General features: G+C 41.9%; 1 protein-coding gene across 1 annotated transcript in view; it reads right to left on the bottom strand.

Moving 5' to 3' along the window:
- LOC122807698 (ubiquitin carboxyl-terminal hydrolase 4-like) overlaps nucleotides 1-19,899 on the bottom strand; it is a 1,844,759-nt gene that overhangs the window by 704,519 nt on the left and 1,120,341 nt on the right. Inside the window, exon 10 of the mRNA XM_044078661.1 lies at nucleotides 7,201-7,292. Within this exon, the coding sequence (XP_043934596.1) occupies nucleotides 7,201-7,292 (92 nt within the window). The remainder of the gene's footprint in view (nucleotides 1-7,200; nucleotides 7,293-19,899) is intronic.

Genomic DNA, 19,899 nt, shown 5'->3' on the forward strand with positions numbered 1-19,899 from the left:
TGATGAAATAAAGCAGCTCAACAAATAACAGTACAGTTTTGGATGCAAGTTCTTCAGAAAAACATCAATAGCCATACAGGATATTATATTCTTAAGTGGTAGGAAATATTCTAAGGACTAAGCATGTGTGGGAATGGAGCAAGGAGATTTTTACCAATAGGTATAAATCTGTAAGTAGGGGTACAGAAAATAAGTAAGGGGCACAACCTACCAGATGTCAGCAAAGGAATCATAGTATTGGGAGCAAATAACTTGGGAGTGAAAGGTAAAAAACAGGAATGAGGATAAGCAGAAGTTTGGATTGCAGGTTACAGTCTGCCTTCCATATCGGGGACTGATAACAGTATAGGCAAAGAAAAGGGATATGGGAGTGCCAAGTGAAAGACCAGCTCTGGTAGAGGTTTTGTAGAATATGGAGCAGAAGCTGCTGTTAAAAAATATGATAATTAGTAGAGAATATAAATTATTCAGAGAAAGTTAGAAAAGAATGGGAAAAAGATAATGGAAAAGGCAATTTACCAAGGAACAACAGGAAAAAATGTGCAAGGTTCTCGAGTATGCAGCAAAGTCTAGAAGGTTTAGGATTTTTGCATAGAGAAGTTTGCACAAGTACGTTTATACACAAAGTAGACCTCAAAGGATTTTTTTCTCAGATAAGATAGGGAATTCTGGAGGAGTGCTGGGGAAAGTAGTAACTAGAAACATTTTCTTGGGAACAGAATGAGTTGGCAGATTTTGAAAATTCCTTACAGAGTACTTTGACAGAAATTTTGGGGTAACAAACAGTTACAACTAAGCAAATTATTCTTTTGAAATGAGATAAAGAAAAGTACAGTTTTGTACCTACCATAAATGTAGATGTTCGAGTGTTCACCCTGCTGCAGTCATCACACTCGGGTTATCCTGCCGTCAGGCGGTCCCGCAGTCGGCCCGAATTCCAAAGTCTTGGTCCGGCGTCAGTTGCTGTCACTTCTTCCCTGACGTCAGTGCCAGGGTATATAAGAGGCATCCAACGCCATTTTCTTCAGTTTTTCTTGCCCCAGATGTCAGGTGCCCCCAATAGGTAGGCAAAATATATATATATAAATATATATATATATATATATATATATATATATATATATATATATACATACATATAGCTATATAAAACTAAAACAAAACCCTTAGGCACAAGCAAATACACCACAGAGGTAGTATAGGATAGAGTGGTAGAGATAAGTTCAGCTAGTTCAGAGGGGATGGAGGGAGGGTAACCTGGACTGCAGCAGGGTGAACACTCGAACATCTACTGTACTATGTTCATCGTGTTACCCTGCTGCAGTCATCACACTTGGGTTGAATCCCAAAGCTAAGGATGGGAGGTGGAGTCAGACAGGGTTAGAAGAAGCTAGTAAGCCCTGCAAAACTGCAGTGGCAAAACCAGCTCTAGTCTTAGAGTATAGAGGTAAGTGATAGTGTTTGGTGAAGGAGTGCACTGAACTCCAAGTAGCAGCTTCCAGAATATCCTTGGTTGGCACTCCCCTGAGAAAGGCTGCTGATGTAGCTGTAGCCCTGGTGGAGTGGGACCTAATGTTAGCAGGTACTGGTTTCCCACGATGTGTGTAACAGAAACGTATGCAATGCCCTATCCATTTTGAAATGGTCTGTTTTGAGATAGCTTTTCCTTGTGATCCTGTAGCATAGGCTACAAAAAGCTGGTCAGTTTCTCTGAAAGTCTTAGTTTTACCAAGTAGTAACGTAATTGCCTGTGAGTGTCCAAAGAGTGCAGGAGTCTTTCTCCTTTGTTCTGGGGATTTGGGAAGAAGGTGGGCAAGTGAATGGTTTGGTTTAGGGCCACACTGGATACCACCTTTGGTATAAAGGAAGGATTCATTCGTAGAGAGACTATGTTTTGATGAAAAATGATGAAATGTTCCACTGCCATTAGTGCCTGTAGCTCTGAGACTCTTCTAACTGAGGTTATTGCTAGTAGTAGGGCAGTCTTCCATGAAAGAAATTTTAAATCAGCAGAAAAAGCTGGTTCAAAGGGCGGTAGTCCAAGCTTTTCCAGAACAAAGTTGAGATCCCAAGTAGGTGTTGGAGCTCTCCTTGGCGGTCTTAAGTTCTTAACCCCTCTGAGGAACTGTCTGAGGAGTGGATGTGAGAATAAAGGAGGATCTGTGCTGAAATTGCTGAGGCGTGGATCTTAATAGATGAAAAGGAAAGTCCTTTGTGTAACATCTCAGTTAAATATTGTAGAATCTGAGGGATGTTTGGATCAAGGGGGTTTAGGCCTTTAGCCTGGTTCCAGGCGCAAAATCTTTTCCATTTGTCTGAATAGGTTTTCCTGGTGCTGGGTTCTCCTGGCCTCCAGAATGACATCCATAACAGCTTTGGATAAAGATGTTGGCTGGTTGTTTAGGTAATTTCCCATGCAGCCAGGTTTAAAGTCTTGAGGTGGCTGTGTAGAATCTGATGTTCTCGCTGGGTGAGCAGGTGAGGAATTTGTGGCAAAATCTATGGTGGGCCATGGGCCATGTTCCTTAAAATTGGGTACCAATGCTGGCGTGGCCAGTCTGGTGGAACGAGTATCATTTGTGGTCTCTCTAATCTGACTTTCAGCAGTACCTTTGCTAGAAGAGGTAATGGAGGGAAGGCATATACTGTCAATGTTTTCCAACTGAATGAGAGGGCGTCCACTTTCCAAGCTAGTGGGTGGAAGGTCCTTGTGCAAAATTTTTGAAGTTGGTGGTTGTGAGGGCTTGCAAACAGATCTATGTCTGGGCATCCCCATTTTTGAGTCATCATTGCAAATACTTGTGGATCTAGTTTCCATTCGTGTGGATCCATGATATTTCTGCTTAGGTCGTCTGCCAATGTGTTTTTCTGTCCTGGCAGGAATTGTGCTTGTAATTGAACCTGGTAAGACAGTGCAGTATTCCACAAGGTCATTGCTTGCCTGCATAGAGGGTAGGAATGTGTGCCCCCTTGCTTGTTTATGTACCACATGACTGTGGTATTGTCCATCTTTATTATTAGTTGTCCTGGGTGTAGAAGGCCCTTGAAAGCTGTTAGGGCATTCTGTACTGCTAGCATTTCTTTTTGATTGATATGCAGATGCCTCTGATCTGTAGTCCATTTGCCATGAATGCACTGCCCTGCCATGTGTGCTCCCCAGGCATAGTCCGATGCATTTGTTGTTATAGTTTGCCTGGCTGTGGGTAAGGTGAAACGCTGACCCTTGTTGAGGTGACATGCCTGTGCCCACCATAGAAACTCCTGTTGAAGGCAGGGAATGAGTGGTATCATTGTTTCCAAGCTGTGGCTGTGCTGCGTCCATACACTTTTCAGGTACCATTGTAATTTCCTCATATGCAGTTTTGCAAATGGTATTAGTAGTATGCAAGATGCCATGAATCCCAAGGCCTGCAGAATTTTTCTTGCAGGGGAGTTGGGTCTTTGCCATTATTTTGAAATATTGAAACAGCTGTCGTTGCTGGTCTGGCGTGAGATAAGCCATCTGGGCCGTTGTATTCAAGGTGGCACCCAGGAATATTATGTTTTGTGAGGGCACTAGTTTCGATATATTTTCGTTTACTGTGTACCCTAGGCAACGTAGGTGTTTGACAAATGCCAGATGCTTTAAAAGAATGTCTTTGCTTTCTGCTTGAATAAGGCAGTCCAGGTATGGGTATATCTGAATTCCTCTTTGTCTGCAGTATGCAATTACTGGTGCCAGGCATTTTGTGAAGACCCTGGGCGCAGTAGATAAGCCAAAGGGCAGTGCAGAGAATTGATAATGCTTTGAACCTGCAATGAAGCGGAGGTATCTTCTGCAAATTTGTCTGATAGGGACATGCAGGTATGCCTCCTTGAGGTACAAAGTGACTAGCCAAGCATTCTTGCCCAGCATGGGAAGAAGCTGCTGTAGTGTTAGCATCTTGAATTTTGGAACTTGCAGATAGGTGTTCAGAATTGAAAGATCCAGAATGGGTCTCCATGCCTTGCCCTTTCTTGGGACTAGGAAGAGTCTTGAGTAAAATCCTTGTCCTTGCTTCTGTGTAGGTACCTGCTGAATGGCTCTCATGTTCATGAGAGCTGTAATTTGTTTTTGTGCCTCTGCCCATTGATTTGGTGGCAGGTTTGGCATTCCTTTGTTCCTTGGTAAGGTATGAAAGTGGAATCTGTATCCTTGAGAGACAAGGTTTAGAACCCATTTGTCTTTTGTGATGATGTGCCAGTTGTCTGCAAAAAATGCTAGTTTTCCTCCTAAGGGAGTTACCAGGAGAGATTTGCTTGGTAGTTTGAGGATAAAGTCATTGTGTTTGTCTTCTGCTAGCTCGGGGCCTGTCTTCTCCTCCTTTCTGGGTAGCAGAACCCCATTGGCGAGGTTTGTAAGGGCCCTGTGACTGACCTCTGCCCCTTGGGTCTGGAAAAGACCAGTTTTTTGTTGGCCAATTTCTGCTGAATCGAGGGGGTTGTACCTGCAAAAAATCCTTGAACGTTTGCATAGACTTTGCCTTATCCTCCATTTTCTTTAAAACCTCTTCTGCTTTGACACCAAATAATACATCCTGTTGTAAAGACACCAAATAATACATCCTGTTGTAAAGGTGCATCCAATAATTTTGCTTTAACATGGTCAGGGAGTGTTTGTTCTTTTAACCAAGCATGCCTACGTATGACAGAGCCAGTAACAGCTGCTCTGCAAGAAGCTTCCAATGAGTCAAATCCACATTGTAAAGTATGTCTGCCCACCTGTTCAGCTGCATGCAACAGATCCTGCATTTCTTTGAATTCAGACAGTTCTGAATGTGTGCTCATTTTTTGTTTTAACTGAGACATTAGAAATTGTTGATATTTTAACATGTCAAACTGGCAATTTAATGCTCTCATAGCTAGAGTAGCTGAGGTGTATATTTTCTTTCCCCATCTATCTAGGGCTCTGGAATCCCTTTCAGAGGGCACAGGGTTTTTAGCCATAGAAGCTTTTGCTCCCTTAGGACCCTGGGAAATTGTTTCTGGGTCAGCTACAGGGCTTTTATAAAGGAATTTGTGTGAGTCAGGTACTCTGTAGTATCTATCTGGTTTGGCTGGAGCAGGAGGAAGAGTCTGGATTTAAACTGGACTCCAAGTAAATATCATCCACAATATCCAGAACAGGAGGGATAGCAAGAGGTCTGTGCTGGGGTAGTAAAAGGAACTCTCGGAGCCTTTTCTTAGAATATGAGTAATCCTGGCCTTCCCAGTGGAAATGTTCCCTCATGGTATGTAAAGTTTCCCCAAAAGAGTAGTCTTCAGGGAGAGATGCTGAGGAAATAGAGTCCTCAGCATCAGTATCTTTATAAGGTGGAAAAGTGTAATCCTGTTCCTCAGAAGAATCTGAGGAGAGAGAAACCTGGTCAGAGGATGTATAATCCTCCTCATGTCTAGGTCTTTTATCAGGAGGGGGATGGGAACCCCTGATAAGGGTAATTAAATCTTCAGCCATCTGAAGCATCTGTTTCCTAGGCATGGGGCCTTGAACTGCAGACGGATGTACAGTCTTCTTTGGTTTTAAAGGAGTTTTAAGTTTAGCATAAGATTTAATGGTGAATGTAGTCGGTCTGAAGACACCTTCAGAAACCAAAGGTGTTTCCGTTGCACCGGTGTCTAGTTCTGCTCCGGTGTCGGTAGAAGGCCTAGTAGATTCCGCATGGGAATCCGCAGCTGTCTGGGGTTCCAGCTCTGCGGTTGACAGGGGCTGCGTAGGCGCCTCACTGAAAACCGGAGAACCGGCGACAGGCCCAGCTGAGGCCTCGGTGTCTGGCTTATTTCTAGGCTGCCTGTCCTTATCCTTGCGTTTTTCATGAGTGACGGTCGTCGGCTGCTCCGATGGCATGATCTAATTAAATTTCCAACCAAAGTAATGCCGTGCGAAGTCAAAAACGGCATTTGATAGTTCGTTTATTAAACCTAGCGCAAAACCGACAACCTGTGACGTCGTGGTCTGGGCCTAGGCAAGGAATACAATAGGAATGGAAGTCCTTATGAGGTATTTGCTTCCCACAAGAAATGCAATTGTTAACTTTTTCTGACAACGGACTGAGGCAAGAAAATGTTCCCCAACGGGGTACTTAGCTTTATTGAAGACTTCGGACAAATTCAAATCGAAAATCTCAGGTGTCGGCCGACCGGCACTTGCGAACTGCTTCTGCTTCGGGCACCGCACGGCAAGAAAGACGGAAGAAAATGGCGTCGGATGCCTCTTATATACCCCTAACGCACTGACGTCAGGGAAGAAGCGACAGCAACCGATGCCGGACCAAGACTTTGGAATTCAGGCCGACTGCGGGACCACGTGACGGCAGGATAACCAGAGTGTGATGACTGCAGCAGGGTAACACGATGAACATTCTGAATTGTCTAGATACAGTAAGGCTTTACAATGTAAAAGGCTAATTACTGCCAAAAAATCAGATTACTAGAAAACAAATCAAAATGTATTCCCAACATAACAGATGTTCTGGACATTCCAAGAGAGATAAAGAACTAAAGGTGAACTCTCTAGAAAAGAGAAGGAGCAAACTTCCTAGAAATAAATGGAACTTGTGGAAATACATGTAGAATAAAGTTCAGGAAGAGGAAAGAGTTTTAAGGGAAGGCAGAAAATGAATAACTTGTATACTGCTGAAGTGAATGAAAATGATTAAAAAGAAAACATGTATACTGTATGGCAATAATGGAAATTGTTATTAGAACTGGTTTACTTTTCTGTTAATGTAATCCCATGCTACATATTAAAGTGTGATGATTTAATAAAAATATTTAAAAAATTGGGATGCAGTGCCTAGTATGTGATGCACCAGTTATTTATGAATGCCAAACATGTTTATTTCCACATGCATGTCTAAGCTACCTGTTCTCCTGTGTTGCAGGTGGAATCCTTCACTAAAAGCCTCTTCCACAAGCCTATATCAGGTGTTACTTTTTGAAGGTTAGCCCCATGCTCCCCCCCATGGCAGTTAAACCCAGACTGGCTAGTTATTCTATACCCCATACAAGCTCCTACAAGGCTTAGAGAGCCAAGTATTCTAACATGGATCCACTGACATCACAGTTAGGGTGTCAGCCCTCTGCATCAGCGTCACTTTGTAGCATTTTCTGTGTGCAGAAACTGTATTTGAAATTAATAGTATTAAAACAATGAATTTCAAATAGCAAAGGAAAATAAATTACCTTCACACGTGTCAATGGGTCCATTGCAAACCTCACTGTCCGCAGTCTGCTCGTCTGAACTGCTGTCCTTTTCACATGTTTTTATGTAAAGTCTAATTAAACAAACAAAAAAAATCAATGTTACTACAAACGGTGAAGTCTTTCAGCTCATCAAATAAATAAGCGGTCCTAAAATAAATTTTTATTTTTTATTTTTACATTCATTCACCAGATCTGTCCATCCAAGCCATATATACACGCATACACACACACACAACGATATAAACTGTAACACCAAATAAGTTATAGATGCTTAAGATGCTGAATTGTGGTACAATTAAGCTGAGATTAAACCATATTGTCCTGGCAGGAACAGATTCCATGAGTTTGAATGTGTGTCTTTTAGAGCTTTTTTAAAATTATTTGTGTCAGTAATAGTTTTGACACAGAGTGAAGCTTTGGATACTGAGAAACTGTAGAGTAGTTTACCAATGGGACTTTTGGCCTTATACATGCCCAAGAGATGCTGGTCAGTGCGACAGAGTGAGTGTTTTGGGGTATAGTCAGATATGAGGGAAGAGAGAGCAGGACAGGTAGTGGGGGTTTGCTGAGGATGGAGTGGGTTATGTTAAGCTGTGACAGTAGGAGTTAATGGGGGAATACTAACCAAAGAAGGTTCTTTAGTGAAAGGCAGTGAAGACAGGTGTAAGGTTGGTTTGCAGAAAACCTAGCAACTTTATTACATGTGTATTTGAGCTTGGACACGAGTAGATAAGTTGGAGAGGCATACAGCAGAATGGGTAAAAGGGTAAGCCTGTGCAGGTGAGTGTTTGGAATCAGTAGCGAGAAATTTTTGTTCCAATAAAGTATACCCAGTTTTTGGTGAGTTTTTCTGATGCAATGTTTAACATGTAGGTCAACTTTTAATTGATAGTCTATGATAGCTCCAAGAAGCTGTGTGTAGGATTCAACTTTAATAATTGCGTTAAGAAATGTGATAGAAAAGTAAATTTGTGATGAGTGGGATTTTGAAGGAAAAGTAAAAGTTTATTTTTTGTGATTGAAGTACGAGTTTGTTGTCATTTAGCCATCTGCCAACCGAATGGATGATTTTTGAGTAAGTGGTGAAGTTGAGAGCTATTGTCATAAGAGGAGATTACTGTAAAGTCATATGCATATTGTACTAGAGATGAGTGACAGCATGACATGTGAAAGTTGTTAGTGAATGCGATGAATAGTAGAGGCCCGAGGATGGAGCCCTGGGGGACACCTGTTTGGATAGGGAGGAAAGTGGAGAAGGAGTTGAGCCATTTGACAGACTGCAGCCTGTAGGTGAGGTAGCTAGAAAACCAGTCTACAGAAGAAGTGAAGAAATTGAGATTAGCTAATTTTGTTAAGAGCTTACAATGTGAGACTGTGTCAAAAGCTTTTGAGTTCTAGGAAAGTAACGTTGGTGTACACTTACCATAACTGTAGATGTTCGAGTGTATTCACTACTGCAGTCATCACATTTGGGCAATCTTCTGGCAGGTTGCCCTCAGTCGGCCTGATTACAGTCTTGGGTCCTGTGTCGGTTGCTGTCCCTTCTTCCATGACATCAGGTCAACAGGGGTATAAAACATGCAGCCGACGCCATTACATCAGTTTTTCTTGCCCCAGATGTCAGGTGCCCCCCAAATGGGAAATATATATATATATATATATATATATATATATATATATATATATAAAATGTGTGTGTGTATATAATTTAAAACACAAAAAATATACCTCTAAACAAAAGCAAATACACCAAAAAGGCCTTTAAGCATAGTAAAGGAAAGTAGAGGTATAGTAAGAGAAAAAACAGGGGGCTAGAGGGTGGGTAACCAGGACTGCAACAGTGAATACACTCGAACATCTACATTTACGGTAATTGTACACAACTGTACTATGTTCTTCGTGTTTCACTGTTGCGGTCATTACATTTGGGTAGATTCCCAAAGCTATGGTTGGGAGGATGGATTTATACAGCATTAGGAGCAGCTATAAAGCCCTGCAGGACAGCAGTGGCATAGCCAGCTCTGGATTTAGAGAAGAGGTAAATCGTAATGTTTGGTGAACGTATGAACTGAGCTCCAGGTAGCAGCTTCTAGAATGTCTCTGGTAGGAACCCCTCTGAGAAAGGCTGCAGAAGTAGATACAGCCCTGGTGGAATGAGATCTGATCCCCTTGGGGACAGGTTTACCATGGTGCATATAGCAGAAAAGAATACAATGGCTTATCCATTTGAAAATAGTCTGCTTTGAAACAGTCTTTCCCTCTGCCCCTGTAGCAAATGCCACCAATAGTTGTTCAGATTTTCTTAGAGATTTTGTCCTGTTTAAGTAAAATCTAAGTTGTCTGTGTACATCCAATGAATGCAGAATCTGCTCACCCATGTTCTGTGGATTGGGAAAGAAAGTTGGCACATGAAAGTTGGCACATGAATGAATGATTAAGAGCCACACTGGATACCACCTTAGGAATGAAAGATGGATTGGTCCTGCGAGACACCCTGTCTGCATGAAAAAAAATGAAAGGCTCCATTGCCATAAGAGCCTGTAATTCGGAAATCCTTCTAGCTGAAGTGACTGCTAAAATGAAAGCTGTTTTCCAGGAGAAAAAAATTAGGTCTGCAGTAGCAGCTGGCTCAAAAGGAGGGAGAGTGAGTTTTTCCAAAAAAAAAATTCAGGTCCCATGCAGGGGTTGGCACTCTCCTGGGAGGTCTTAAGTTTTTGGCCCCTCTGAGATACTGCTTTAGCAGAGGGTGAGAGAATAGGGGAGGTTCTGTGTTGTAATGAGCTGAAATGGCAGAGGCATGGATTTTTATGGAAGAAAAAGATAGGCCCTTGTGAAGCATCTCAGCTTAGTATTGCAGAATCTGAGGAATATTGGGCATTGCTGTGCTTATTCCTTGTGACTGGTTCCAGGCACAGAATATTTTCCATTTGTCAGCATAAGATTTTCTAGTACTAGGCCGTCTAGCCTGCAAAATGGCATCCATCACAGGTTTGCTGAGGGATGCCAAGGGTGAAATTAGATGATTAGCCATGCTGTAAGATTCAAAGTTTGCAGCAGAGTGTGCAGAATTTGGTAGTTCTGCTGAGACAGTAGGTAAGGTGTCTGAGGCAGGTGCCAAGGAGGAAGGTGTGCCACATTGCAGAGTGGGTACCAGTGTTGGCGAGGCCAGTCTGGAGCAATCAGAATCATTTTTGGTTTGTCCTGTCTGACTTTTAGTAGAACTTTGGAGAGCAGAGGGGGAAAAGCACAGACTGATAGGTTTTTTCAGCTGAATGATAACAGCATCCACTTCCCAAGCTTTTTTGTGATGAATTCTTGTGCAGAATTTGTCCAACTGATAGTTCTGGGGTGAGGAAAAAAGATCTATGTCTGGACTCCCCCATTTGCATGTCAACATGTTTAAAATTTGTGGTTCCAGTTTCTATTCGTGTGGGTCTATAAGACTTCTGCTTAGTTCGTCTGCCAGAGTATTTAGCTTTCCTGGCAGGAATTGAGCTTGTAGTTGTATTTGGTAGGTCAAGGCCGTGTTCCACAATGCCATGGCTAGTCTGCAAAGAGGGGAGGAATGTGTACCCCCCTGCTTGTTTATGTACCACATAACTGTGGTGTTGTCGGTCTTTATGATTAATTGTCCTGGATGAAGGTAGTCCTTGACGGCGGTCAGTGAATTCTGTACAGCTAGCATCTCTTTCTGAGTGATATGAAGGTGCATTTGATTTGGGCTCCATTTGCCCTGAATGCCCTTTCCTGCCAGATGAGCCCCCCAAGCACAGTCTGATGCATCTGTAGCTCGGGTTTGGGTGGCAGGGAGTGTACTGAATGGCAGTCCCTTGTTTTGGTGGCAGGCCTCTGCCCACCATAGGAACTTTAGTTGCAGGCAAGGTATGATAGGAATCATTGTTTCCAGGTTGTGACAATGTTGACTCCATAAACTTTTTAAGTACCACTGAAGTTTTCTCATATGCAGTCTTGCATATGGAATTAAAAGAATGCGGGAGGCCATGAACCCAAAGGCTTACAGAAAGCAGGGTTTTTGTGGCCACCTGTTTGAAATAAGTCACCAATTGAATTTGCTTTTCCGGCGCAAGTTAAAAGTCATCTGGGCAGTTGTATTCAAGCTTGCACCCAGGAATGTAATTTTTTGAGAGGGTACCAGTTGTGATTTCTTTTCATTTATGGTGTACCCTCGACAAGTTAGAACCCTTTCTACAAACACCAGATGCTTTAGAATAGATGTGTCCAACCTGCGGCCCGCGGGCGCATGCGGCCCTCAGAGCTCTGCCATACGGCCCTCTACCTCTAACTCCAACATCGATGTACGCATGCCCCAAAACACTTTTTTGTTGTGTTTTTCACGGCCGTGACCTGTAACTCTAACATCAGTGTGCACATGTACCAAAGCATCCTTCTAGTTTTGATTTTTTTTCCGCCAAAGAAGGGTCTGTGTGTTCTCACCATTATTTCATGCCAAAGAATCAATGTGTGTGTTCTTGCTGAAGAGGGACTCGTCTATGGATTTGCTGCCATTGCCTTTTAAAGAGACAGCACTTAACCTGTGTTAATAGGTGAGTATGGTGTGAGTGAGTGCATGCATGAAAGCAGAATGTTTGTATGCGTGAAAATAGAAGTGTGTGTGTGTGTGTGTGTGTGTTTATGTGTGCATGACAGAGAGAGACACATGCACAAAGAGGCTAACATACAAAAAAAGTTAGCTCATAAATGCATCCTACATTAAAAAGTACACTTTCATTAAATTGCAGCTTTTCTGACAGGGAGAGTGTTGTATTGAATATTAAATCATACCTCTCAACTGTATGGATCTTTGAAGAATGTCTGGATTTTTGCCTCATCTTCCAATTTGTGCCTTTTGCTTAGGAAATAAAAGTAGTCATCCAAGGTAATGCAGTCCCAGGGATTAAGAATGAGACAGCAGCCTAGGGTTAATGGGTCAGTAATGGATTGACTAATGTGGGACTGTAGCATATAAATTTTATTGTTTTTTTTTTGACAAACAAAAAAATCACCCAGTACTGTCTTGTCATTTGTGGTTTCTAAGCAGTGGTAGACTGGACAACAATAAGCATATCTTTGGTGGATAATCAATACTGGCAAATCAGGTGGGCACAATGTCATTTTTAAACGTTGGGAGTTTTAGTGTATATGTGTGTGTTTGTGTTGGGAGTACTACAATAGTAGATGATTATTAAAGACAGAGACTTACAAACTGTGGAGAATATGTTTCTTTGTTTCAAAACCTGATACTTGGGTACTAGGAATGCCAAAAATAGATTTTTTAAGACATGGCTTCCTGTCATTTACAGTGGATGGATATTTACATTTAATGGACAATGTTAACAGTATGAGTGTGGTCCTGTAGGGATCTGGAGGATGCTAAGTCTACCATTGCCAATGTCTTGTAAAGTGACCTGGAAATGGATATTTGGATGTTACTGAAAAAATACAGCAAGTGGGCTTTGAAATGTAGTTTAATTAAACAAAGTGCACTTGCAATTTACAGGCCATAATTTAATTTATTTCAGGTAGTCCAGATCCTGGTAGATTGTATACCATTAGACTTAATTAGGGAGAGGTGTCATTCTGTGGAAATAAGCAGACCTAGTTTCAGTGAAATCTCTGTGGTTGTTCGCAGGTAGGAATTTGCAGGATGTGGAGCCAATGTGTTTTATTATTTTTAATGGATTTTATTATTTTTAATGGATTTGTCATTTTCAAAGTAAGGTTTTCTTTGTTGCAAAAGAAGGCAGGATTGAATGAGCCATATAATGTTTAACTGACAATAATGGGATAAAAACATTATACGTGATGTATAATATTTGCAGCTACACTTGTTTCAATGATGTCTGTGATGCATAACTATTTTTGGGCCTGTGTCCCAATTTTATTTTTCGCTTTGTCCAGAATTCTTGCTCTAAGGTTGAGAGGTATGGTTCCATGCTAAATCAGAAGGTTGTATTTACCTTGTAAGACTTTTCAGTATAATTATGAGATACAGGGCGTTTTTAATATCTCCACTTATTTCCAATATAAACTGCCATGTAACCTTGCAAATAACTTTCTTATTACACTACTTTAATTATTTTGGAATTGACAGGTATGCTTCATTGGTTCGGACGTAAGCATAGTGTACTGTGACTGATTTTTTGCAGCAGTCTGTGGCTTACTTATCACAATAACTTTTCTGTGTTTCTGGGTGTGTGATCAATTTAACAGTTTTAAAGATGTTTTCCAAAATTAAATAAATACAATATAAATAAAAAAAGTAATCCTTTCTTCACTTTGAGCTATTGACAAAGTGTGGAAATTTGTTTTTTTCAAAAGCGATGGTCAGCATTACAGCTTAGTAAAGCAGTCTGTGAATAACTTCTGCACAAATTAAAATGTCTGAATGTCAAATGGCTTTAGATTGGAGGGAAGTTATATGTTTACTCCAGTATGTAGTATGATCTTAGAGACTTTACAGATTTCTTAATGATTTAATTTTTGCTGAGCAGTTGTTTGTTGATTTATTGGTGGTCCTTTTGGTGGTGGGAAATTGCATGGATGAATCCATTTCTATTATAAATTTTTTTCAGATATTTTGACTTCCAGACAATTTCAATCAGTGAGACTGTGTCATGTGATTACTGAGGTTGCCTATTTTACAAGTAGGGGCTCCTTTTCTGTGTGTGTGTGTGTGTGTGTGTGTGTGTGTGTGTGTGTGTGTGTGTGTGTAAGAGAGAGATTTAATATGTATACTGAATATATTTTTGCAAATTGAATTCTTAGTTAAATAGGCCCCTCTTCTTAGACAAGTAGACTTGAGTAAACAATATTAGATCTTAGCCATCCAGCTGGGAAAGTTTAGTATGTTGATTTTCCTTCCGGTGTGATGAAGGCTATTCTACTTAAGGAGTACATTCATGGCTATCCATCCAGTTGTAGTCTTGTTGAACTACATTGTTTGATAATGAGATGAGCTTTTTACAGAAGTATAACGTTTTGGTGTCAAGAACCTGTCCATACAAAGTGGCTTGTTTATGTTGCAGTGAAGGCTGTGTTCTTTGCAGTGAGTGTTTTAAATATAACCAGTATTTCTGAGGTGGAGAAAGTCTGTTAAGGCAGGATCTTTCTTAGCCTGGAAAGCAAGCCAGTGATGACATTTATAGTGGCCAGTGAGAGACAGAGGAAAGCAAGAAGCTTTTTAATCTGTTTGGATAACTAAGTGAACTCAGTCCTTTGACCTTTTTTTGTCAGAAATGGTTGTAGTCTTCTTTTGGCATGGTGTTTTGCTGAGGCACATGCCAAAAGGGGTGTTGCGCTCAATAATTGCTCTTGTAAAGGAAGAATACAGGGATGTTATGACCTCCTTGTCCTTGGATGAGATACCCCTACTAATGAGGTAGGCCATGTAAAAAGCTTTTCACACAATGGTGAAAACATGGTGGTCAAAAGTCAGGTTTCTATCAACCTGGGTGCCCAAGCACCTCACGACTACGTGCTTACAACATTGTTATTAGTGTGATAATTTGTGGGGACATCACTCTCCTCAAAGGGGATGTTTGTGCATTTTTTGGCATTTAGCTTGAGGCCATGTTTCTGGCACCAGTCATTTGTTTGGGTGAGACCCTCTTGTAGCTTATTCAGAATTGTTTTATTAAGTCAGTAATGTGAATTCTTTACTTTATTGCAAATTTGTTGGCTTATTTTTGTGGATTATAGTATTGTAGGACTGCTAATGTTGACATTGTATGTAGATGGACTGCTGGAGTGGTTTTCCCAATGAGAAATGCTAGTGCTGTAGTGAATATCTGTTTATTTGTAAAAAAAAAATCTATATATTAACTAAGATGTTAGTTAACTGTTAGATTAGAGAATTAAAATCAGAATGAGAATTAGAATTTTAAGGCAAATATTAGGCATTTATTACATTTATTAATTGTTCAAATGCACCTACAGTACAGCCAAGAAGTCGAATTTGGTCTCCTGTGGCAGCGAAAGAGTTAACTATATGATATATTTTATATGCGGCCCCAAGACAATTTCTGTTCACTCAATGCGGACCCGGCAAGCCAAAAGGTTGGACAACCCTGCTTTAGAAGAATGTCCTTGTTTTCTGCCTGAATTAGACAATCGCCCAGGTATGGATATATTTGAATATTTCTTTGCCTGCAAAATGCAATTACTGGAGCCAGGCACCTTGTGAAGACCCTGGGCACAGTAGATAAGCCAAAGGGCAGTGCAGAGAACTGGTAATGCAAGTAGTCTGCTTTGAAGCGGAGGTATCTTCTGAAAGATTCCCCGATTGGGATATGCAGGTAAGCCTCTTAAGTCTAGAGTTACCAACCAGGCATCTTTGCCTAGCATAGGTAGTAACTGTTGAAGAGTCAGCATCTTGAATTTTGGAATGTCCAGAAATGTGTTTACAGTGGATAAGTCCAGTATTGGACGTCATGATTCATCTTTTCTGGGTACCAGGAAAAGTCTTGAATAGAAACCTTGTCCCTTTTCCTCTTGTGGTACTGTTTGAATAGTCCCCATGTTCATGAGGGACAGAACTTGCTTCTGGGCCTCTGCCCACTGATTTGGGGGCAGGTCTGGCCATCCGTTTGGGATTGGCAACGTGTGAAAATGAAATCTGTATCCCTGGGATACTATATTTAAAACCCATTTGCCCTGGGTAGTACGTTGCCAGTTGTCCCCCCAAAGGGGCAGCTAAAAGGTAAGTGCTTGGTGATTGTAGAGGGAAGTCATTGAGACTGTTGCCCATAGGGAGGTGCCTTGTTGTTTCCAGATTTGGAGGTGGAGGCACCCCATTGTTTTGTTCTAAAAGTTCCTTGTGACTGAAACTTGGAGCCTTTGGAATGCCTGGATTTGACTTGAGCGGCTCTCTAAGGGACTGGAAAGGACCAGTTCTTAGAAGGCCAGTGCCTACTAAATCTTGGAGGTTGCACTTGTAAGAAATCTTTCACAGTTTGCATAGATTTAACTTGATCTTCCATCTTTGTTAACACTTCTTCAGCCTTATTACCAAAGAGACAAGTCCTGTTGTAAAGGAGCATCCAACAATTTTGCTTTAACATGGTCAGGCAGAGTTTGCTCTTTGAGCCAAGCATGCCTTCTTAGCACAGATCCAGTTACAGCAGCCCTGCAAGAGGCCTCCAAGGAATCAAAACCACATTGCAAAGTATGTTTTCCAACTTGTTAAGCTGAATGCAATAAATCCTGTAAATCTTTATTTTCCACACAGAGATTTGCATCATTTTCTGTTTAAGTAATCCCATGATATGCTGTTGAAGTTTAAGCATATGAAATTGACAGTTTAACGCCCTGATTGCCAAGGTTGCAGAAGTGTAAACCTTCTTACCCCATCTATCCAGTGCCCTGGAATCTACGAGAAGAGCAGTAGAGGTCTTAATGTCCTTGGGACCCTGAGAAATGGTTTCTGGATCAGCAATAGGATTTTTGAAAAGGAATTTGTGGGAGTCAGGAACTCTGTAGTATCTGTCTGGCTTACAAGGAGCTGGAGGCAGAGAATCAGGAGCCATACTTGATTCTGAAAAAACATCAACAACAAAGTCTAGAACAGGAGGTACAGCCAAAGGCCTATGCTGAGGAAGGAGGAGAAAATCCCTAAGTCTCTCTTTAGATTCAGAGAAATCCTGACTTTCCCAGTGGAAATGTTCCCTTAAGGTATGTAAAGTTTCCCCAAAAGAAAAATCCTCAGGGGGAGAAGCAGAAGGAATGGAATCTTCTGCATCAGAGTCCTCATAAGTAGGAATAGACAAATCCTGTTCATCAGAAGAGTCAGAAGAAACAGAATCCTGTTCAGAAGATTCATAATCAGTGTCTTGCCTAGGCCTCTTAGAAGGAGGGGGTTGGCTACCCCTGATCAAAGTAATTAAATCTTCAGCCATTTTGATCATTTTTTTTTTTTTTTAGGCATAGGGGCCTGCACATGTGGCCCTGGCCCAGGCATCGGTTTTTTAGACTTAGATTTTGGCCTTAGTTTTGAAGATGGGGTCGGTCTAATATATAAATCTGTAGGCCTGAAAACACCCTCAGAAGCCGGTGCCTGCACAGCGGCTCTGGACCCATCTAAGGTAGAGACATCCAGGGGTTCCATAACTGAAGCATCTCGCAGCATACCGGACTCCGAATGGGTCTCAGTACAGGCCTGTGAATCAGAAGTAGCAGGTATTAGGGGCTGCGAAAGCACCTCACTGAGTAGCGGTGAATTGGTAACTGGCTTAGGAGAAGCGTTGTCAGTTTTGGACCTCGACGGTCTGTCTCTGTCTTTTTCTTTGCGTTTTTTAGGTATTCCAATAGACGGATTGCTAACCGACATTTCTGGATAATTAAATCTTGAGCCAAAATATTTAGAAGCAAAAATATACCGTCATTTAATCGTGCGTTGATTAAATTTAGCTCAAAACCGACAGCAAGGTTCGTTGTGGTCAGGGTCTAGGCAAGGAATACAGTACAAATGAAAATCCTTATGAGGCATTTGCTTCCCACAAGTAATGCAATTATTAACTTTTACTGACATCGGTAAGGCGCAAGAAAAAGTTTCCCCAACGGGGTACTAAGCTTTTAGTTGAAGACTTCAGTTTTGAAACTTGAAAACGAAAATTTCAGTAGTCGGCCGACCGGCACTTGCTAAGTGCTTCTGCTTCGGGCACCGCGCGGCAAGAAAGACTGATGTAATAGCGTCGGCTGGATGTTTTATACCCCTGACGACCTGACGCCATGGAAGAAGGGACAGCAACCGACGCAGGACCCAACACTTTGTTAATCAGGCCGACGACTGAGGGCAACCTGCCAGCAGATTACCCAAATGTAATGACTGCAACAATGAAACACGAAGAACATCAGAGAAGAGCTTCAGCAACAGCGTGTGTAAAAGAAATAAAGGCAGCAGACGTACTATGGTTGGGGCGAAAGCCATGTTGGGCTGTTGTGAGACTTTCTTGAAAAAGATAGTTGAGAAGTTGTGTATGTATGCATTTTCTAGTAGTTTTAAAAGTGGGGACAGGATGGCTATGGGTCTGAAATTAGAAGTGTCAGTGAAGTTACCTCCTATGTGTCGATAGAATGTTTTCCAGATTATCAGGAAAGTACAGTTGTGTACACTTACCATAAATGTAGATGTTCGAGTGTATTCACTGTTGCAGTCATCACACTTGGGTTATCTGCCTGCAGGTAGCCCTTAGTCGGCCCAGTCTTGGGATTTCTGCATCGGATGCTGTCGCTTCTTCCATGATGTCAGGTCATCGGGTATAAAACATGCAGCCGACGCCATTACATCAGTTTTTCTTGCCCCAGATGTCAGGAGCCCCCAAAATAGGAAGCAATTACATGGTGTGGCACACCCCCAGTAGAAAGTAAATACCAATGTTATAAAATATGGACAAACAAAAAGGATAGGTAGAAGTACAGAGATGTCAGGGTGCTGGAGGGAGGGTAACCAGGACTGTAACAGTGAATACACTCGAACATCTGCATTTATGGTAACTGTACACAATTGTACTATGTTCTTCGTGTTTCATTGTTGCAGTCATCACATTTGGGTTGATTCCCAAATCTGAGGAAGGGTGAAGGCAGTCAAGAAGCATTAAGGCTGGCTAGCAGGCCCTGTAAGACTGCTGTGGCAAATCCAGCTCAGCATTTAGAAAAGATAGGTAAATGGTAATGCTTGGTGAAGGTGTGAACAGAGCTCCAGGTTGCAGCTTCCAGCATGTCCCTGGTAGGGACTCCCCTGAGAATTGTTGCAGAGGTTGATGTAGCCCTAATGGAATGTGTTCTGATCCCCAGTGGGGTAGGTTTCCCATGGTGTTTGTAGCAGAAATGGATGCAGAGTGCTATCCATTTGGAAATGGTTTGCTTTGAAATGCCTCTGCTCCTGTAGCAAAGCTGACTAGCAGCTGGTCAGATTTTTTGAAAGGTTTAGTCCTGTCCAGACAGAACCTAAGCTGCCTGTGTATGTCCAGGGAGTGTAGGATCCTTTCCCCTTTATTCTGAGGATTAGGGAAAAAGGCTGGCAAATGAATGGATTGGTTTAAAGCCACACTAGATACCACCTTGAGCATAAATGATGGGTTAGTCCTTAGGGAAACCCTGTCCGCGTGGAAGATAATGAAAGGTTCCACAGCCATACGAGCCTGCAATTCAGACAATCTTCTTGTTGAAGTGATGGCTAGAAGTAGAGCTGTTTTCCAGGAGAGGAATTTTAGCAGCAGGTTCAAAAGGTGGAAGCATGAGCTTCTCCAATACAAAGTTAAGGTCCCAGGCTGGAGTGGGAGCTCTCTTCGGGGGGTCTTAAATTTTTGGCTCCTCTCAGGAACTGTTTGACCAGAGGATTAGAGAAGAGGGGTGGCTCAGTATTATAATGAGCTGAGATGGCAGAGACATGAATCTTAATTGAAGAGAAGGATAGGCCTTTGTGGAGCATTCCTGTTAAGTAATTCAGTACACGAGGTAAGCTGAGCACAGTTGTGTCCATTCCCTGAGACTGGCTCCAAGAACAGTATCTTTTCCACTTTTCTGAATAGCATTTTCTAGTACTAGGCCTCCTTGCTTCAAGGATGACATCCAGCACCTGTTTACTGAGGGCTGCTGGTGATGAGTTCAGGTGATGAGCCAGGCTGCTAGGTTCAGGGTTTGTAGCTGAGGATGCAGAAT

This window comes from Protopterus annectens, chromosome 7.part1 (assembly GCF_019279795.1).
Source record: "Protopterus annectens isolate FY-2018-M chromosome 7.part1, PAN1.0, whole genome shotgun sequence".
NCBI lineage: Eukaryota > Metazoa > Chordata > Ceratodontiformes > Protopteridae > Protopterus > Protopterus annectens.